This window comes from Babylonia areolata, chromosome 27 (genome assembly GCF_041734735.1).
Source record: "Babylonia areolata isolate BAREFJ2019XMU chromosome 27, ASM4173473v1, whole genome shotgun sequence".
Taxonomy (NCBI): Eukaryota; Metazoa; Mollusca; class Gastropoda; order Neogastropoda; family Buccinidae; genus Babylonia; species Babylonia areolata.
Window position 1 is genome coordinate 7,105,521 of NC_134902.1, and position 19,218 is coordinate 7,124,738.

Below are 19,218 nucleotides of genomic sequence, written 5' to 3' on the forward strand. Positions count from 1 at the left end.
CCCCCGAAAACGGAGTATGGCTGCCTACATGGCGGGGTAAAAACGGTCATACACGTAAAAGCCCACTCATGTGCATACGAGTGAACACAGAAGAAGAAGAAGAAGGTATGTGGGTGTGTGTCTTACGGATCGCCATCTGTATTCAAAAGAAGATAACCTGGCAATGCACACAAGGAAATCTCCAAGTATGTATATACCTGAAGGCTCTCTGCTTAACTGTGCACGCCAAGCATGTTAAAAAACCAGTTTTGACATTGCATTCATGAAGAAATCTTGATGTGTTTGCATGTTCAGATATATCTGGGTATTTATCTCTTCAGCATTTATTTATTTATAATAGTGATAATAATAATTCTTATTGTTATTATTGCTACTATTAATGGATTTTTTCCTGTTTTTTGTGGAATAAAAATTCATTTTCATAGAATAGGAATTATGCAGACATGCACACTGCGAGAACATTCTCTCTGCCTCACACACACGCGTGCACACACACACACACTCACTGACTCACACACACACACACAGTATGCACACACATGCACACTCACTCACTCACACACACACAGACACACACACACACACTCACACACACACACACACTCATTTTGACAGAAAAGGATTTGTGCAGACATGTACACTGCTAGAACATTCTCTGTCTTTCTGTCTGTGCCTCACACACACACACATGCATGCACGCGTGCACGCACATACACACACACACAATGGCAATCAGTACACAAATTCGAGATGTACTTGTTGCAAGCACTGCTTTCCCAATTTATTAAATATAAATACATTATAATCATGTTAAAAGACCCATTCCAGCATTTCCGAAATGCTAAGAATATGCCAACGTAAACTTTGCAAAAACCTTGCCATGGGTCAGAATTCTCAGCAAGAACCTCCCCACCTCTCTGTACGCATAAAACATCCACTGAAGTCGGTGAACTTGGCAAACACATGCACTTTCTTCACTTCCCTGATCTGGGACAGCAGTCTAAAAGTTCACCCTTTGAAATCCATGGGTTCCTGTCCTACATACAGACCAAGATTGTTTACTCTTCCCTTCACTAAACCTTGAGTGGTGGACTGGGCGCTAGTCATTCTTATTCTTATTGCTTATAGTCCAGCCTACTGCACAGGGCCATATCAGGGGTGTCAAACCATACAAATGCTCAACCGCGTCAACACAAACTGTCGCATCTACAAAAAAACGTTCAGACAAACCCACAAAACAGTTCATGACACAGTATCCCAACCATTTAGCTCCTAATGGCAAATAAGACTAGGCCATGCTTAGGACGCCAGCCATTCTGCTTAATTTATCATTATTAGATTACAAAAAATCATAAAAAAGGGGAAAAAAAGCCAAACAAAAAAATACATAATATATAATACAGGCAAATAACACTGCAGAATGGGCAGCTAGTGCCCATCCCAGTGTTTACATGTCACTACCTAATTGCCACAGCAGAACAGTACAGACAGCACATCATAGACTGTGGAAAAGAGAAAAAAGTGTCGAGGCTTGCTTGAAAAAAGAAAGGGGAATGGACTGGGAAGGCAGAAAAAGGAGACAACAGTGATGACATAAAAAAAAGGGGGCAGAAACAAAGAGAGTGACAAATAACTTAAATAAGAGGAAATTTCTAGCACAGAATTTCCAAAAGGTGGGGATGCTATTTGTACTGAAATGCAATAAAAGATCAACGAAAACCTTTATAACACTAATTTTAAACAAAAGAAAACCTTTAAAACACCAATTATAAACAAAGAAAAGCATGGAAAACATTCTGAATTGAAAAAAAAAAGAGAAAACATTGGAATACCAAATTTATTTAACGAAACACAAAGAAAACCTTTGAAATATGGATTTTAAAACAAAGGAAATAATGCACAATTTCAGCCGAAAATCAAGGAGAATCTTCAAAACAAAACAGCTGATAAACAAAAATATATTTTACAAGTGAAGACACAACCTAATATAATTTTCACAACTGAACACACTGGAATAAAACCGGCAGTTTGTCAAAGTATTCTTGTTCTTTTCACTGTCCGGCATTTGACTGCACTTCACAGACCACTTGTTGCCTCTGGTGGCTGGCCACTTGGCTGGATGTAGAAAAGGAACTCTGCAGACACCTGTCCAATGTCAGGGATTGGATACCAGTCATGATGTAGAAAAGGAACTCTGCAGACACCTGTCCAATGTCAGGGATTGGATACCAGTCATGATGTAGAAAAGGAACTCTGCAGACACCTGTCCAATGTCAAGGATTGGATACCAGTCATGATGTAGAAAAGGAACTGTGCAGACACTTGTCCAATGTCAAGGATTGGATACCAGTCATGATGTAGAAAAGGAACTGTGCAGACACCTGTCCAATGTCAAGGATTGGATACCAGTCATGATGTAGAAAAGGAACTCTCCAGACACCTGTCCAATGTCAAGGATTGGATACCAGTCATGATGTAGAAAAGGAACTGTGCAGACACTTGTCCAATGTCAAGGATTGGATACCAGTCATGATGTAGAAAAGGAACTCTCCAGACACTTGTCCAATGTCAAGGATTGGATACCAGTCATGATGTAGAAAAGGAACTCTGAAGACACTTGTCCAATGTCAAGGATTGGATACCAGTCATGATGTAGAAAAGGAACTGTGCAGACACTTGTCCAATGTCAGGGATTGGATACCAGTCATGATGTAGAAAAGGAACTGTGCAGACACCTGTCCAATGTCAAGGATTGGATACCAGTCATGATGTAGAAAAGGAACTCTGCAGACACCTGTCCAATGTCAAGGATTGGATACCAGTCATGATGTAGAAAAGGAACTCTGCAGACACTTGTCCAATGTCAAGGATTGGATACCAGTCATGCTGAAGGGACCCTGACATTTTAATACAGGTTCTTGAAAGAAGTCTGTTGCTGGTAAACGTCGATTATTTCAAACATCAAAGCAACAAAGACCCAACCTATTATCCCTCAGTTTTTCTGCTGTCTGTGGCTGTGACATGCGTTCCAACCAAACCACTCTCTGTTTCTGTTCCAGTTCCTCTCAGACATGTTCACGTTAACTCTCTCCATACGAACGGAAGAGACGACGTTAACAGCGTTTCACCCCAATTACCACCATCAAAATATTGCAAGCGGAAGGCTCTTATACTGAAGAGGTGAATGTTGACAAAGAATACCACAATTCTGACGACGGAAGCTAAAGGTTGGGTCATTCAGACACCCACTGGACATCCGAGGGGTCTGTGTAGAGGAGAAGAGAGGACTGGCCGTACTGAGTGAGTTAATACTGCCTGAATACCCAGAGCAATGTTCATCACAATGGGGAAAATACTTTCATGGAAGTGAATATAAACCGTAACCATACCCAACAATATAAGTAAAATCATCTCACTGCATATTTCATAAAAAATTTTTAAAGAAGCAAAACACCTATACCTTCACTCAGCCACAGATTCTCAGGTTCACTGGTGCCAGTGAATAACAGACATTCTTGGGAGCAATATGATTTGATTTGGGTGGACACGGCCGACCCACACAGGTGTTCTTGGGTGGGGAGGGTTAACACACATAGGCATCCTTGGGTGGAGTGGGCACTTGTGTGGGATCCAGTCCTGCCTGCTTCATCTGGACAGCGATGTCAAACAGGTAGTCGTAGCACTCACACCTGGAAACACCCAGTACAGGTGTGAACATCACTCCCAGAATGTGATCATCATAGGTCAGTGATCTGTTTCACTGATTTCTGTACGGTCACTGGAACTTCCTCATCCTCCACAAATGTATTACAGCTTTATCCCCTTAACTGCTGAACCTGGTGGAATGATATCAGTGAAGCATCAATCTAAACTGTGATAGCTATTTTTGTGGATCTGTGAGTGGTGTAATTGATTTTGCTGAACTAAAGTAAAGCAGTGTCAAGAGGAAGAAGTCCAGATATGGAGTGATGACTGACATCATGACCTGTACATTTAGATTTCATGAAGACGTGTAATGTTGAGAGGAAGGGGGGTGGTGGGGGCAGGTGTATTGAAGATTTCATGGAGACATGTTAAGGGGGGGTAATCAGGAGAGCTCATGGTGACAGGATAAGGGGGGTAATCAAGGAGAGTTAATTGAGACAGGATAAAGGGGGTAATTAAGGAGAGTTCACGGTGACAGGATAAGGGGGGTAATCAAGGACAGTTCATGGAGACAGGATAAGGGGGGAGGTAATCACAGAGAGTTCATGCAGACAGGGGGGGGGGGGTAATCAAGGACAGTTCATGGAGACAGGATAAGGGGGGAGGTAACCAAGGACAGTTCATGGAGACAGGATAAGGGGGGTAATCAAGGACAGTTCATGGAGACAGGATAAGGGGGGTAATCAAGGACAGTTCATGGAGACAGGATAAGGGGGGTAACCAAGGACAGTTCATGGAGACAGGATAAGGGGGGTAATCAAGGACAGTTCATGGAGACAGGATAAGGGGGGTAATCGAGGACAGTTTATGGTGACAGGATAAGGGGGGTAATCGAGGACAGTTCATGGAGACAGGATAAGGGGGGTAATCAAGGACAGTTCATGGTGACAGGATAAGGGGGGTAATCGAGGACAGTTCATGGTGACAGGATAAGGGGGGGGGGTAATCAAGGACAGTTAATGGAGACAGGATAAGGGGGGGTAATCGAGGACAGTTCATGGAGACAGGATAAGGGGACTGATCACATCCAGTCCCCTCTCATGATTACTATTATGTCATTCTGACCAGTCCCCTCTCAGAATTACTATGTCATCAAGTGCAGTCCCATCTCTTAATTCACAATAAGTCATTCTGTCCAGTCCCATATAAGATTTTCCATGATGCCATCCTGTCCAGTCCAGTCTCAGAATCACCATGATGTCATCACGTCCAGTCCAATAACAGAATTACCATGATGTCACCATGTCCAGTCCAGTCTCGGAATTACTATGATGTCATCACGTCCAGTCCAATAACAGAATTACCATGATGTCACCATGTCCAGTCCAGTCTCGGAATTACTATGATGTTATCACGTCCAGTCCAATATAAGAATTACCATGATGTCATCATGTCCAGTCCAATAACAGAATTACCATGATGTCATCCTGTCCAGTCCAGTCTCAGAATTACTATGATGTCATCACGTCCAGTCCAGTCTCAGAATCACCATGATGTCATCACGTCCAGTCCAGTCTCAGAATCACCATGATGTCATCACGTTCAGTCCAGTCTCAGAATTACCATGATGTCATCACGTCCAGTCCAGTCTCAGAATTACCATGATGTCATCACGTCCAGTCCAGTCTCAGAATCACCTTGATGTCATCACGTCCAGTCCCTCAGAATCACCATGATGTCATCACGTCCAGTCCAGTCTCAGAATCACCATGATGTCATCACGTCCAGTCCAGTCTCAGAATCACCATGATGTCATCACGTCCAGTCCAGTCTCAGAATCACCATGATGTCATCACGTCCAGTCCAATAACAGAATTACCATGATGTCATCATGTCCAGTCCAGTCTCAGAATCACTATGATGTCATCACGTCCAGTCCAATAACAGAATTACCATGATGTCACCATGTCCAGTCCAGTCTCAGAATCACCATGATGTCATCACGTCCAGTCCAATCTCAGAATTACCATGATGTCATCACGTCCAGTCCAGTCTCAGAATCACCATGATGTCATCACGTCCAGTCCAGTCTCAGAATCACCATGATGTCATCACGTCCAGTCCAGTCTCAGAATCACCATGATGTCATCACGTCCAGTCCCTCAGAATCACCATGATGTCATCACGTCCAGTCCAGTCTCAGAATTACCATGATGTCATCACGTCCAGTCCAGTCTCAGAATCACCATGATGTCATCACGTCCAGTCCAGTCTCAGAATCACCATGATGTCATCACGTCCAGTCCAGTCTCCAGGTGACACTCACATGGATTTCGCTTTCTGCCAGCTGTCTCCCCACACGTAAACGCCATGTCGTCTGACCAGAACAGCACAAGTGTCGGGGTAATCCTTCATCGCTCTCGCCATCACCTCCTGGCACAGCAAGCACACAATGCCGCACTTTACCCACGCACACTTCAACTGTCTGATACAGCGAGAAAGTCTCGGTACACGTGATTTATTTCCAGTAACTCTCATGAATCCATTTCCAGTCAGCCATGTCTGTTTCCAATCAGCCTTGTCAATGACACAGCAAATACACAATGCCACTCATTACCCCCACACTCTTCAACTGTCTGATACAGTGAGACAGTCTCAGTACACACAATCTATTTTCACTAAGCCTCATGAATCCATTCCCAGTCAGACTTATCAATCCATTTCCAATAAGCCTGAACTGTTTCCAATAAGCCTGAACTGAACTGTTTCCAATAAGCCTGAACTGTTTCCAATAAACCTGAACTGTCTCCAATAAGCCTGAACGGTTTCCAATTAACCTGAACTGTTTCCAATAAACCTGATCAATCCACTTCCTTTCTCCTCTTCTTCTCGTTCATGAGATGGACACCCTGGTCTCTGCAATGAAGGCAGCTGCATGCTGCAGGACTTCCATGCTTCCGGATCACGGCAGTCTACACCTCTACAAGATGGGCAGCGGGAGGTGGGTCGGGCAACAGAAAAAAGCTTCCACAGAAAATTATCCTGACAGGGGCGGCTCTGAAAAGCATACCTGGCTGCAGTTTGCTTGCAAGTAGCCTTGCAGAACACAAAGAGCAGGATGTGTACTGCGATTAAAACCAAATGCGCACGTAAAAGAACCTACGGCATCAAAAGGGTTGTTCCTAGCAAAATTCTGTAGAAAAATCCACTTCGACAGGAAAAACAAATAAAAACTGCACACAGGAAAAAAGAAAAAAAAAAAGGGTGGCGCTGTAGTGTAGCGATGCGCTCTCCCTGGGGAGAGCAGCCTGAAATTCACACAGAGAAATCTGTTGTGATAAAAAGAAATACAAATACAAATCCAAACACCTCTTCTCTCTATCTCTCTCTCACAAAACGATGATACATACCTTCAAATCCCTCTCTTCTGGCGTGTTTTCCACAATTGGTACAACCAGTTCTTCATTGTAACAGTAATTGACTCCTGCAGCATACCAAATGGCAATGGTTACCATGAAATGGACATTACAAAATATTCAGCAAGCAAGCACACCAACTCACATCAACGAATCACCATAATACTGATCATAATAAGTGACGTATTCATACAGTCCTAAATCTTGCGCAAAGACAAATCAAAACGCTTTCACTCCTGACTTTCACACATACGGACAACTCAACAAAGCAATGAAAGACAAAATCTATAAACACCTGTAGACAGAAGCAGGTACCGGCAGCCTTTTTGGGAAAAGGAGGAGTTTTGCGCTTATAGCTGTTAGAGGCGTTTGATTGGCTAAGAGCGGGCCAGACTAAGAGGGGCGTCTTTTCACTGTTAGCCGCGCGAAATTTGGCCAAACAGAGCAAACCATAGGCCTAGCTTGCATCAGTTTGACATGGTACAGTATATGACACCAAAAAGAAATGTCTGGTGAAACAACTCTGACAGCTTAGATTAAAACTGCAAGTCAAAACAAACACCCTACAACAAAAATTATGATTCCGGCTATCCATGATTTTTACTCGTTTACTGAAGAAAGACAAAACATAGAAGAAAAACAAGGGCAGCATAGGAAAGAGGAGAAATTCAACTTAATTCCTGTATAAAACATATCTTTATTTCTTAAACATCACTCAAGTTACAGGCTTGGGGAAAATAGGCAAAACTGACGCTTTTCAGTCTTAGCTTCAGTTTTGCGGTCGAGACTGCCGGTACCTAATAGAAGACAAAAGAAACTATGGACTGAAATAGGAGGGCAAGGAGGAGCTATTTTGGAAAGAGGTAGGCTTTAAGACCAGACTTGAAATAGCTGAGTGCAGGGATTTGACAACACAAAAAAGAGAGATCATTCCAAGTGTAACGTCCACAGACAAAAGGGTGGCAGCCATCAACCGGAAAAACAAAAAAAAACAACAATTGATCACACTGCTGTTAGGAACATGTATTTTTATTTGTATTTGTATTTCTTTTTATCACAACAGATTTCCCTGTGTGAAATTCAGGCTGCTCTCCCCAGGGAGAGTGTGTCGCTACACTACAGTGCCACCAATTTTTTTTGTATTTTTTCCTGCATGCAGTTTTATTTGTTTTTCCTATTGAAGTGGATTTTTCTACAGAATTTGGCCAGGAAGAACCCCTTTGTTGCCGTGGGTTCTTTTACGTACGCTAAGTGCATGCTGCACACGGGACCTCGGTTTATCGTCTCATCCGAATGACTAGCGTCCAGACCACCACTCATGGTCCAGTGGAGGGGGAGAAAATATCGGCGGCTGAGCCTTGATTCGAACCAGCACGTTCAGATTCTGTCGCTTCCTAGGCGGACGCGTTACCTCTAGCCCAACACTCCACACAGTGGAGTTGACAAACACGTGTTGCAGACTGATGACGGGGAATAACACGGGCTGAAGCGCCATCAGAGGTGGGTTTTTCCAGCTCCTACCCTGAACAGTGTGTGCTGTGGGTTCAAATTTCCTGACCAAAACCACAGATGTCTGTATCTCTCAGCCTGACTGGCACCGGAATATATTACGAGAGTACAGCCTTGTCAAGTAGTCCCAAACCTGTATGGACCGCTAAAGCAGCATCGTCCACATCCCCATCGTCGTTCATCATCAAAATATCGAAAACAAAATATCCTGATTTTATGGGCACCAAAATGAATAAACATATAAATAATACATCGATTGACAGCTTCCTACATCATCATGCTGACAGATCAACGTCATCATTCATCATCATCAAAATACAGAAAACAAAATGTCCCCAAATTCAGGGCTACATGAAATGAAACAAAATGAAATAGAACAAGAGAGGCAAGGCCTTCAAGACTCACTTATGATACACTTAAAATTTTTTTAAAAATCTAATCGTTAAAATGCGTTCTGTAGTTGTTATTATAAAGCTTCATGTTAAAAAAAAAAAAAAAGAAAGAAAGAAAAAGTCCTAACCAGATTCGAATTAAGTCCCCTGGCATTAATTACAGATTAATTTCCCTTTTTTACTATTGGCACCAAAACGTTTGCAAAATAAATAAAACTTCCATGCTTAGCAAAAGAAGTTCCTGTTTGAACAAAAAATGATAATAATGACTGCTCTTGTTGTTGGGTCAGAATATCAGATCAAAGTGCCAAGTTTAGAGAATACAAAAAATATAAATATAACAGTAAATGCAGTTTGCATATAATTAGGCTTCTTTTTTTTTTTTTTTTTTTTTTGGTGCCCATCCCAGAGGTGCAATATTGTTTTAAACAAGATGAACTAAATTTTTCTGATTTTTATGCCTAATTTGGTGTCAACTGACAAAGTATTTGCAGAGAAAATGTCAATGTTAAAGTTTACCACGGACACACAGACACACACACACACACACACAGACAACCGAACACCGGGTTAAAACATAGACTCACTTTGTTTACACAAGTGAGTCAAAAATCTGTCGACAACTCTGTCGTCCTGCAGACCACCAAACCAAAGGGAGTGAACCACAACCGCCATAAGGGAGGTAACACGGCCTGCCAACCTCCTGCCCACTGACCTTGACTGCACTTCTTGATGCCCTTGATCATCTCCTGGTGGGTGATGCGGAACTCGGTGCCGGGGTACAGCAGCGTGGCCATCACTGCACTCTTGGAGTGCGTGTGGATCACCGCTCCTGCCCCTGCACAGTGGTACCTGTCTGCTGTCACTCTGTCCTCTGTCTTGTGTTGTGTTCGGTATGTCCAATGTATCAGTTAATCAGGGAAAAATACCTCGTGAAAATGTCCAGAAACATAAATGAATACACAGACTTAGCGTCACTTTTACAAAATGAAAACAGGCTCATGACTCGCTCTGTGGCAATGTATATTTATTACGCCTTAAAAAAAAAGAGAGAAGAAGAAATGACATGATTATATAACTTTTCAAAAAACCTTAAAGTTATTCTAGGAAATGTCACGAGCCAATAATCTTTGTCTACTTTTTCAGTTATAAAGTGTTGTGTCCATGACATTGGTCCCTCCCCCCTTTATTTTCGGTATTTTGTGTGTCGCAATTGTATGTATGTACCTCCTTTGCAAACAGGCTGGTGGCCTTGCAGTAAAATATTTCTGAGTTCTGTGTTGTGTTGTGTTCCTATTGCATCGCTTTGTGGTCATACTGCGTGCGTACTGCCATTGTATCATACTGTATTGAGCTGTGTACTGTACTGTGTAGCATTGTATTGCACTGTTCTGTAGTGTACGTACCGCATTGCATTGTGCCATGTTGTATTCTATTGTACTGTACTGTACTGCACTGTACTGCATATTGTATTTGTATTTCTTTTTATCACAACAGATTTCTCTGTGTGAAATTCAGGCTGCTCTCCCCAGGGAGAGCGCGTCGCTACAGTACAGCACCACCCTTTTTTTGTTTTTTCCTGCGTGCAGTTATTTTTATTTGTTTTTCCTATCGAAGTGGATTTTTCTACAGAATTTTGCCAGGAACAACCCTTTTGTTGCCATGGGTTCTTTTACATGCGCTTAGCGCATGCTGCACACGGGACCTTGCTTCATCATCTCATCCGAATGACTAGCGTCCAGACCACCACACAAGGTCTAGTGGAGGGGGAGAAAAACATCGGCAGCTGAGCCGTGATTCGAACCAGCGCGCTCAGATTCTCTTGCTCCCTAGGTGGACGCGTTACCTCTAGGCCACCACTCCACTGTTGTTGTGTTGTAGTGTATTGTGCTGTAATGTTTTGTATTGTGTTGTAGTGTATTGTATTGTGCTGTGCTGTGCTGTACTGTATCACGCTGTACTGTCATGTGCTGTAAGGTACTGTAAAGTACTTTACTGTATTTCGTCTGGACAGGCAGACAGACAGATAGATAGGTAGATAGGTAGGTTGAGAACCATCCTCGGCCAGAGAGTGGGGATGTAACTTGGGCAATACACTCTCCACTACAATGAAATCCTTGTCCGGATAGTCAGGACAGCAGTTGCCTCCTCTGCTGTTCTGATGGTCATAGTCGGACACGACTGACTATCAAACATACATTATGTATGTATATATGTATACATGCATGGAACTCAGAGCCGGGGTACATCAGTGAGGCCATCGTTTGGAGTGAGGGTGGAACAGAGGCGCCTGTGTGTCGTCACCGTGCTATCCTCTTTAACCCCTTGACTGCCGATGACAAGTACGCCCTTCCACGTTCGGAAGTCTGTCACCACCCTTTCTTTGGACTTCTCACTCTCGGGGCGGCATTACTTCTGAGCGGCAAGAACCAGCGACACCACTGATAAGTACACGGAAAGTAGTAACCGGACTTTAGCCCCACTGTTCTTGTTTCACCAAGGCTGAACAGTCAAGGGGTTAAAACAAGAGGGTTACGCAACTTTCAGTTCAACAAACATTCATTTCTGATGATGAGCGAAAATATCATTTTGACTGATGTATGTCAGTACTGCTAACCCGTCTCCACAACCCCCCCCCCCCCCCCCCCCCCCCCGGCCTCCTCCCCCTAAACCCATGTGTTTTCTGTTTCCTTGTTCAGCATGAATCACACAAGAGCCATGAAGGCTTTGTCTCGTGTGTGTGTGTGTTGTGTGTGTGTGTGTGTGTGTGCCGGTGTTTTGTTGTGTGTGTGTGTGTGTGTGTGTTTTGTTGTGTGTGTGTGTGTGTGTGTGTGTGTGTGTGTGTGTGTGTTTTGTTGTGTGTGTGTGTGTGTGTTGTGTGTGTGTGTGTGTTGTGTGTGTGTGTGTGTTGTGTGTGTGTGTGTGTGTGCGCGCGCGCGTGCATGCACATGCATGTGCGCGTGCTTGCTTGCCTGTGTTTTGTTTCCTACAGTTTGAAGATCACTTCCTTCTTGTTCAGCACGAATCACACATGAGCCATGAAGGCTTTGCCTCTTCTTTTCAGTGCTTCTGCGCATTCATGGTCAGCACGGGTAACGTCTCACCTCTCATGGTGTAAGCGTTCATGAACAGGGGGGTGCACTGGCTTTTCTTCAGCTTCTTCTTTGGGGGTGGGCCCTCCAGATCCTCGTTGTCGATGTTCTGCACAAACAGATCCTCCGGCAAGATCCTCTCCTTCTGAACCCCTGAGGGGGCGATGAAAATCTCGTCACTGGAACAGTTTCAGTTTCGGTTTCAGTAGCTCGAGGCGGCATCACTGCGTTCGGACAAATCCATATACGCTACATCACATCTGCCAAGCAGATGCCTGACCAGCAGCGTAACCCAACGCGCTTAGTCAGGCCTAGAGGAAAAAAAACAAACAAACAAAAAACGGTGAATAAATAATAGATAAATATATATATATAAAAAAAAAAGAACTACTACTACTAATAATAATATGTATAAGGCGCAAAAACATGATGAAGTCAAATATAAGCATACAGACGTGTTAGACAACACTGAGAAAAGGGCACTGTATAATGCAATATGATATATAAAAAGGGCACTGTGTAATGCAGCATGATATATAAAAAGGGCACTGTATAATGCAATATGATATATAAAAAGGGCACATTATAATGCAATATGATATATAAAAAGGGCTCTGTATTATGCAATACGATATATAAAAAGGGCTCTGTATAATGCAATATGATATATAAAAAGGGCACTGTATAGCAACATGATATATAAAAAAGGGCGCATTATAATGCAACATGATATATAAAAAGGACACATTATAATGCAATATGATATATAAAAAGGGCACTGTATAATGCAATATGATATATAAAAAGGGCACTGTATAATGCAATATGATATATAAAAAGGGCACTGTATAATGCAAAATGACATATAGAAAGGGCACTGTATAATGCAATATGACATATAAAAAGGGCACTGTATAATGCAAAATGACATATAAAAAGGGCACTGTATAATGCAAAATGACATACAAAAAGGGCACTGTATAATGCAATGACATATAAAAAGGGCACTGTATAATGCAATGATATATAAAAAGGGCACTGTATAACATAACTGATAAATAAAAAAGGGATACCGTAAAAGGCAATATCCACACACCATGCATGCGTGCACGCACACACACACACACACACAAGCATGTACACACACACACACACACACAAACATGCACACACACACACACATACACACACTACATGTGTACACAAACACACACACACACACACACACACCACACACACAAACATGTACACACACACACACAAACATGCACACACACACACATACACACACTACATGTGTACACACACACACACACACACTACATGTGTACATGCACACACAGGGACATGTACACACACTACAAGTGCACACACACACACACACACAAACATGTACACACACACACACACACAAACATGTACACACACACACACACAAACATGCACACACAGAGACATGTACACACACTACAAGTGCACACACACACACACACATACACACAAACATGTACACACACACACACACACACACACACATACACACACTACATGTGTACACACACAACACACACACACACAAACATGCACATTACATGTATACATGCACACACAGGGACATGTACACACACTACAAGTGTACACACACACACACACACACACATACACACACTACATGTGTACACACACACAACACACACACACACAAACACACATACATGCACATTACATGTGTACATGCACACACAGAGACATGTACACACACTGCAAGTGTACACACACACACACACACACACACACACACGCCCACCCCCACTCCCCACCATGCAGACCACTGACTTGTGTTTGATGCTGATGCCTCCCCCAGTGCCGGTGACCCAGCCCAGGTCATAGAACTGGCGACACAGCTGTGGAATCAGGTTCCTTGGGTGTTCCTGAACATGACACAAAGTCATTCCACAGTCACATATGCACTTATCTTTAACTAGATTCTGAATTCTCTAGGTGCTTCTTCTATGCAGAAGCAGAACTGTGTTAGGTTTTTTGTATTTCTGTGTTCTGGATCTGAACAGTGCAAGTAAATACCGAAAAAGAGCAAACTGGATTATCAGTCTGAAAATCAACAAAATATAAATGAATAGAAAAAATTTAAAATAAAATAAATAAAACAAAAAAAATTAAAAACAAAAACAAATTTGAAACTCCAAATATGCCAAGGATTGGGATAATGAAATAATAGTAATACAACTGCAAGCGCAAACTGGGTGTCGTAGTTGCTGATTTTGTGTATGTGTGTGTGTGCGCATGCGCGTGCGTGTGTGCATGTATGTGTGCTTACGTGCATGTGTTTTGTTTTTTTATAGTTTGATGATTATGAATAATGACAGAATAATGCTCCTACAGCTTTCTTCTTCTTTCCGTTACACGACCAACATCGACTTGCCGATGACTCTGTCGTGGTTCATGCATGAGTATTTTCATGTCTCCACAACCCACCAAACACTGACATGGGTTACATGATCTTTAATGTGCCTATTTGATCTTCTGCGTGCGTATACACACGAAGGAGGTTCAGGCACTAGCAGGTCTGCACATATGTTGACCTGGAAGATCGGAAAAATCTCCACCCTTTACCCACCAGGCGCCGTTACTGAGATTCGAACCCAGGTCCCTCAGACTGAAAGTCCAACGCTTAAACCACTTGACTATTGCACCCGTCAGCTATCGTGGTCCATGTAGGTATGGGCCTATCTGACAATGCTGTACCCTAAGCACACTTCTTTTTGTAATTTGTAATTGTATTTCTTTTTATCACAACAGACTTCTCTGCATGAAATTCGGGCTGCTCTCCCCAGGGAGAGCGCATCGCTACACTACAGCTGTACCCATTTTTTTGTATTTTTTCCTGCGTGCAGTTTTATTTGTTTTTCCTATCAAAGTGGATTTTTCTACAGAATTTTGCCAGGAACAACCCTTTTGTTGCCGTGGGTTCTTTTACGTGCACTAAGTGCATGCTGCAAATGGGACCTCGGTTTATTGTCTCATCCGAATTACTAGCATCCAGACCACCACTCAAGGTCGAGTGGAGGAGGAGAAAATATCGGCGGCTGAGCCGTGATTCGAACCAGCGCACTCAGATTCTCTCGCTTCCTAGGCGGATGCGTTACCTGTAGGCCATCACTCCACATATTTCCCTGCCTCAGTCAGCCCTGAGATAAGATATCAGCAATGTCGGTCAGGAAACTGGAGTAGCACTCCCAGAGACACACCCATGAAGTGGATGATTCCTGAGATTCCGGACTGTGTGGTCCCAGCTTATCTTCCCCTTTGAGCCCATGCCACACTCAGTACTCAGTAAAAAAACACACACAAAAAACACACTTCTGATGGGGTTTGAACCTGCATCCTCCCAGTTACCAGTCCACAGTGCTATCCACTTTGCCACTCCAGCTGGTGCAATAGTGTACTTTTTTGTGCTGAAGCATGGGAGTGTTTTTTTCTATAAAAAAGAAAAGAAAAAAAGCTGGGAACATACTAACCAAGGGAACATAAAAGTTTGCTGTTCACATTAGAATAAGATCAATTTCGTAAACAGTAAATCATGAGAAAGCTATGAAAAAATACAAAGGGAACATAAAAGTTTGCTTTTCACAATAAAGTTAATTTTGTATGTAAATAGTAAATATTGAGAAAACTTGGGAAAAAATATACGATGGAACATTAAGTTTGCTTTTCACAACAGAACAAGGTAAATTTTGTAAACATTAAGTAGGGAGAAAACTATGAGAAAAAAAAACACCAATGTTCCATTGTTTGTCGACTTTTTTAGTGGGTTTAAACAAAAACCTGGGAACATACCAGCCAAGGGAACATATAAGTTTACCTTTCACATCAGAATAAGCTCCATTTTGTAAAATAGTATACAACAAGAAAGCTATGAAAAATACCAAGAGAACAAAAAAGTTTGCTTTTCACAATAGAATAAAGTCAGTTTTGTAAATGGTACATAATGTGAAAGCTATGGAAATAACAATGGAACATAACTGTCATTTCCTTTTTATCAAAATTAATACACCCATGTGTGTTTGTGAATCTAAAAGAAACTAGTGAGATCTATAGTCCTCTCTTTTTCTTGTCCACAGTTTCTTATTCTTGAAGAGCGAAGTTGCTAAAGAGGCCCCGAGACAAATCCCAAACGAAATAGCTGATGTACCTTGGGGAAGTTTGCATCCATGTTCACAAAGAGGAAGAACTGCTGCAGGTCTGGATCAGAGTCAACTCCCCTGCGACTTCAGCTGCACCCGTCACCAGTGTGTGGACAAGTTTCATCCAACTTCTGTTCCACCCACGCCTGCTGGAAATTCAATCACTTTCCTAATATCAAGAACACAGTAACACATTTTAAGAATTATCAGTATTGCATAAATCTGACACTATTCTGTTTTTCAAAAATTTATAACTTACTGGGAAAAAAAAAGTACTGATTTTAAAGCACCCAGTGGAACGAACAACCTGTAGAGTTTAACAACCTATCGGCAATAAGCCCTTAAGGTCAAGTTGTTCGTGGCAGTGGTCTTATCCATGGTGGTGTGATGCGGTCAAGGTGTTGGTCCTGTGAGAATGAACAAGGGAAAGACCCTTTAAAGTACCCCCTGCCCCTCACCACCTCTTCTGCAATATTCACTGTACACTTCATTCCCTGTGTCGACGGGTGCAATACTCCAGTGGTCAAAGTGAAGGGCTTTCTATCTGAGGGTTCTGGGTTCTAATCCCCATCACGGCGCCTGGTGGGTAAAGGGTGAACATTTTTCTGATCTCCCATGTCAACAGATGTGCAGTCCTGCTAGTGCCTGAACCCCCTTCATGTATATAACACATGCAGAAAATGAAATGCGCACATTAAACTTTAAAGATACCGTAATCCATGTCAGCTTTCCCTGGCTGATGGAAACAAGAACATACCCAGCATGAACCCCTCTTCTAAAAGAGAATGACTGACTACATGGTGGCGTTAAAAACGGTCACACACGTAAAAGCACACATGTGTACACATACAAATGAACATGACAGTCACAGCCCACGAACAAATGAAAATTCTCTTTGTCAAAAGTCTGAGGTCAAACTGCTCACATGTACAATGGAATCTCCCCAAATGCCAAGAGAACATCAGTGATGTATTTCACAGACAGCAGCTCATCATAAGGGTCGGGAGGGGACAGAATGGAAAGCCTGTCCTTCAAATGTCCTTCAAAGTAAAATTTGAATGAACAGCAAGACGATACAATTCAGCTGTCATTTGATCATTTTCTTAGATATAGTGCACCACACTTGCAATGGTAACAATACTGTGAAGTGAGACAGAGGGAGAGAGATCCCATTTGTAATGACTTTGTACTAATCTGGCTATCATGCCTGAATAAAAATGCAATCTTTTTATGTGTCTATGAAGTTCCAGAAGTAACTGCCCACCAAGGCATCAGATGCACTCTGACCCTTTAGGGATAAAACCCCTTTCAGTAGTCACTGTCTTCCCACCACTGGCAATCTGGGCGTTCCCTTCATACTTGTATAACTTCTCCCAGATTCTGTGACAGACAGCTTCTTTCCTCCTGGAATACTCAAACCCAAACTTCAGAAATTCAAGACTATAACTAAAAGAAACAAAACTGTGTCTCTGTGTGTATATTTTGCGTGAATGAGAGCACAAGAACATGACAACATTCACGGCTCAATGAAGCACTGTGTGGAAGCCAGGAGTGGGTTCAGATGGATACATACATACACACACACACACACACACACACACACATATCATGTGTATATATATATATATATATATATATATCTTTCCATATCAACTTACAACTTCCTGTAATATTCATCTTCCCTGACAAACTATCACTTTTCTCTGCATCTTGTTGTTACAAATCAGCAAGCAACTGAAGACATAAAATTAAGGTATCCCCAAACTTCTCATTATCCTTTTCGATGATGCAAGAGAAAAAAATTGAGCCATTGCAAAAATTTATTCTCTATCTTCAAACACCCTGATGGCCCTGTCCACTCAGTTCACAAACTGCACACACAGAAACATGCTCACATGCGCACTCACACACATGCACATGCACATACATCCCTTTAGTTTAACCCTCCCCCAACCTCTCCCACTCAGTTCATTTACATTTGCATACACACGCATGCTTGCATGCACACACACACACACACACACACACACACACAATTATACAAGAATACATAAACACCAATGCATACACATCCCTTCAATCCTACATGCATCCAAATTTTTCACACACACACAACAAACACGCATCTACAGATGCACACAGACACACACCTCAACTTCAACATAAAATCAAAATGTGCTGCCAAATGCTATAATCATTGTAAACAATACTTTCAGACAGAGCATAAATCTACTTAAACATCTAAAGCAACTGTTTTGTACTTCATTTCTGCTTCTCTCATTCTGCGTGACTAACAAGTTCAGGTTCAGGTTCAATTCAGGGACAATGCCAAGCATCGTAGCCTTAGTTAATTGCGTGACTGTTAATTTCATTCGAAATAATGTAGCACAGAAGAGAGATAAGAGATACTGCCACATAATAAACCGCCTAAATAGCCCACAAAGTCCGCACCTTGCACTGTGGTTTGTCCAAGTTCAGCCACTATCACGAACGGTTCCGAAACATGCAGGCGAATGATGAGAGCGGATCAGTCAAACTGGAGATGCTGCAAACAGCTGATCTTAAGTATACAGGTGGGTTTTCTGTGCAAAAATGATATGGCCAGTTGTTAATTAAGCTTCAAGCGCGTCGCACAGCTGCTGTCGCTCATGCACGTGTCCACAAATCGATGGACAAGCTAAAACATCCGCATCTAAAACATCCACACATTTAGTCGCCGCATGGGCAAGCTGACGATGCAAGGGAGAGAACTATTATCATTTTTACGATCCACTGATTCAAAAAATGCAAAAGGTCATTGGCAAATCCTATGTCGAGTGGTGGTCGAAAATTGAAACGCTCAGTTTGCTCACTCAGGCAATGAAATACAGTAAGTGAACAAATAAATTCAAGAGAAAAGAAATGAACCGTACTGTTCACACACACACACACACACACACACACACACACAATGATAGAGAGA

General features: G+C 42.3%; 1 protein-coding gene across 2 annotated transcripts; it reads right to left on the reverse strand.

Moving 5' to 3' along the window:
* Nucleotides 1–753: 753 nt before the first annotated feature.
* Nucleotides 754–19,004, reverse strand: LOC143301342 (methylthioribulose-1-phosphate dehydratase-like). 2 transcript variants are annotated; one of them, XM_076615559.1, is made up of 8 exons: nt 18,708–19,004; nt 16,265–16,402; nt 13,891–13,985; nt 12,067–12,233; nt 9,678–9,800; nt 7,056–7,129; nt 5,972–6,078; nt 754–3,689 (listed from the first exon to the last, which is right to left on the reverse strand). In XM_076615559.1, the coding sequence occupies exons 2-8, from the start codon at nt 16,283–16,285 to the stop codon at nt 3,584–3,586; spliced, it is 693 nt and encodes a 230-aa protein (XP_076471674.1). In that variant the 5' UTR covers nt 16,286–16,402; nt 18,708–19,004; the 3' UTR covers nt 754–3,583. The 2 variants fall into 2 exon arrangements, with proteins under 2 accessions (XP_076471674.1, XP_076471675.1); XM_076615560.1 differs by having other exon boundaries at nt 16,265–16,405.
* Nucleotides 19,005–19,218: the final 214 nt, after the last annotated feature.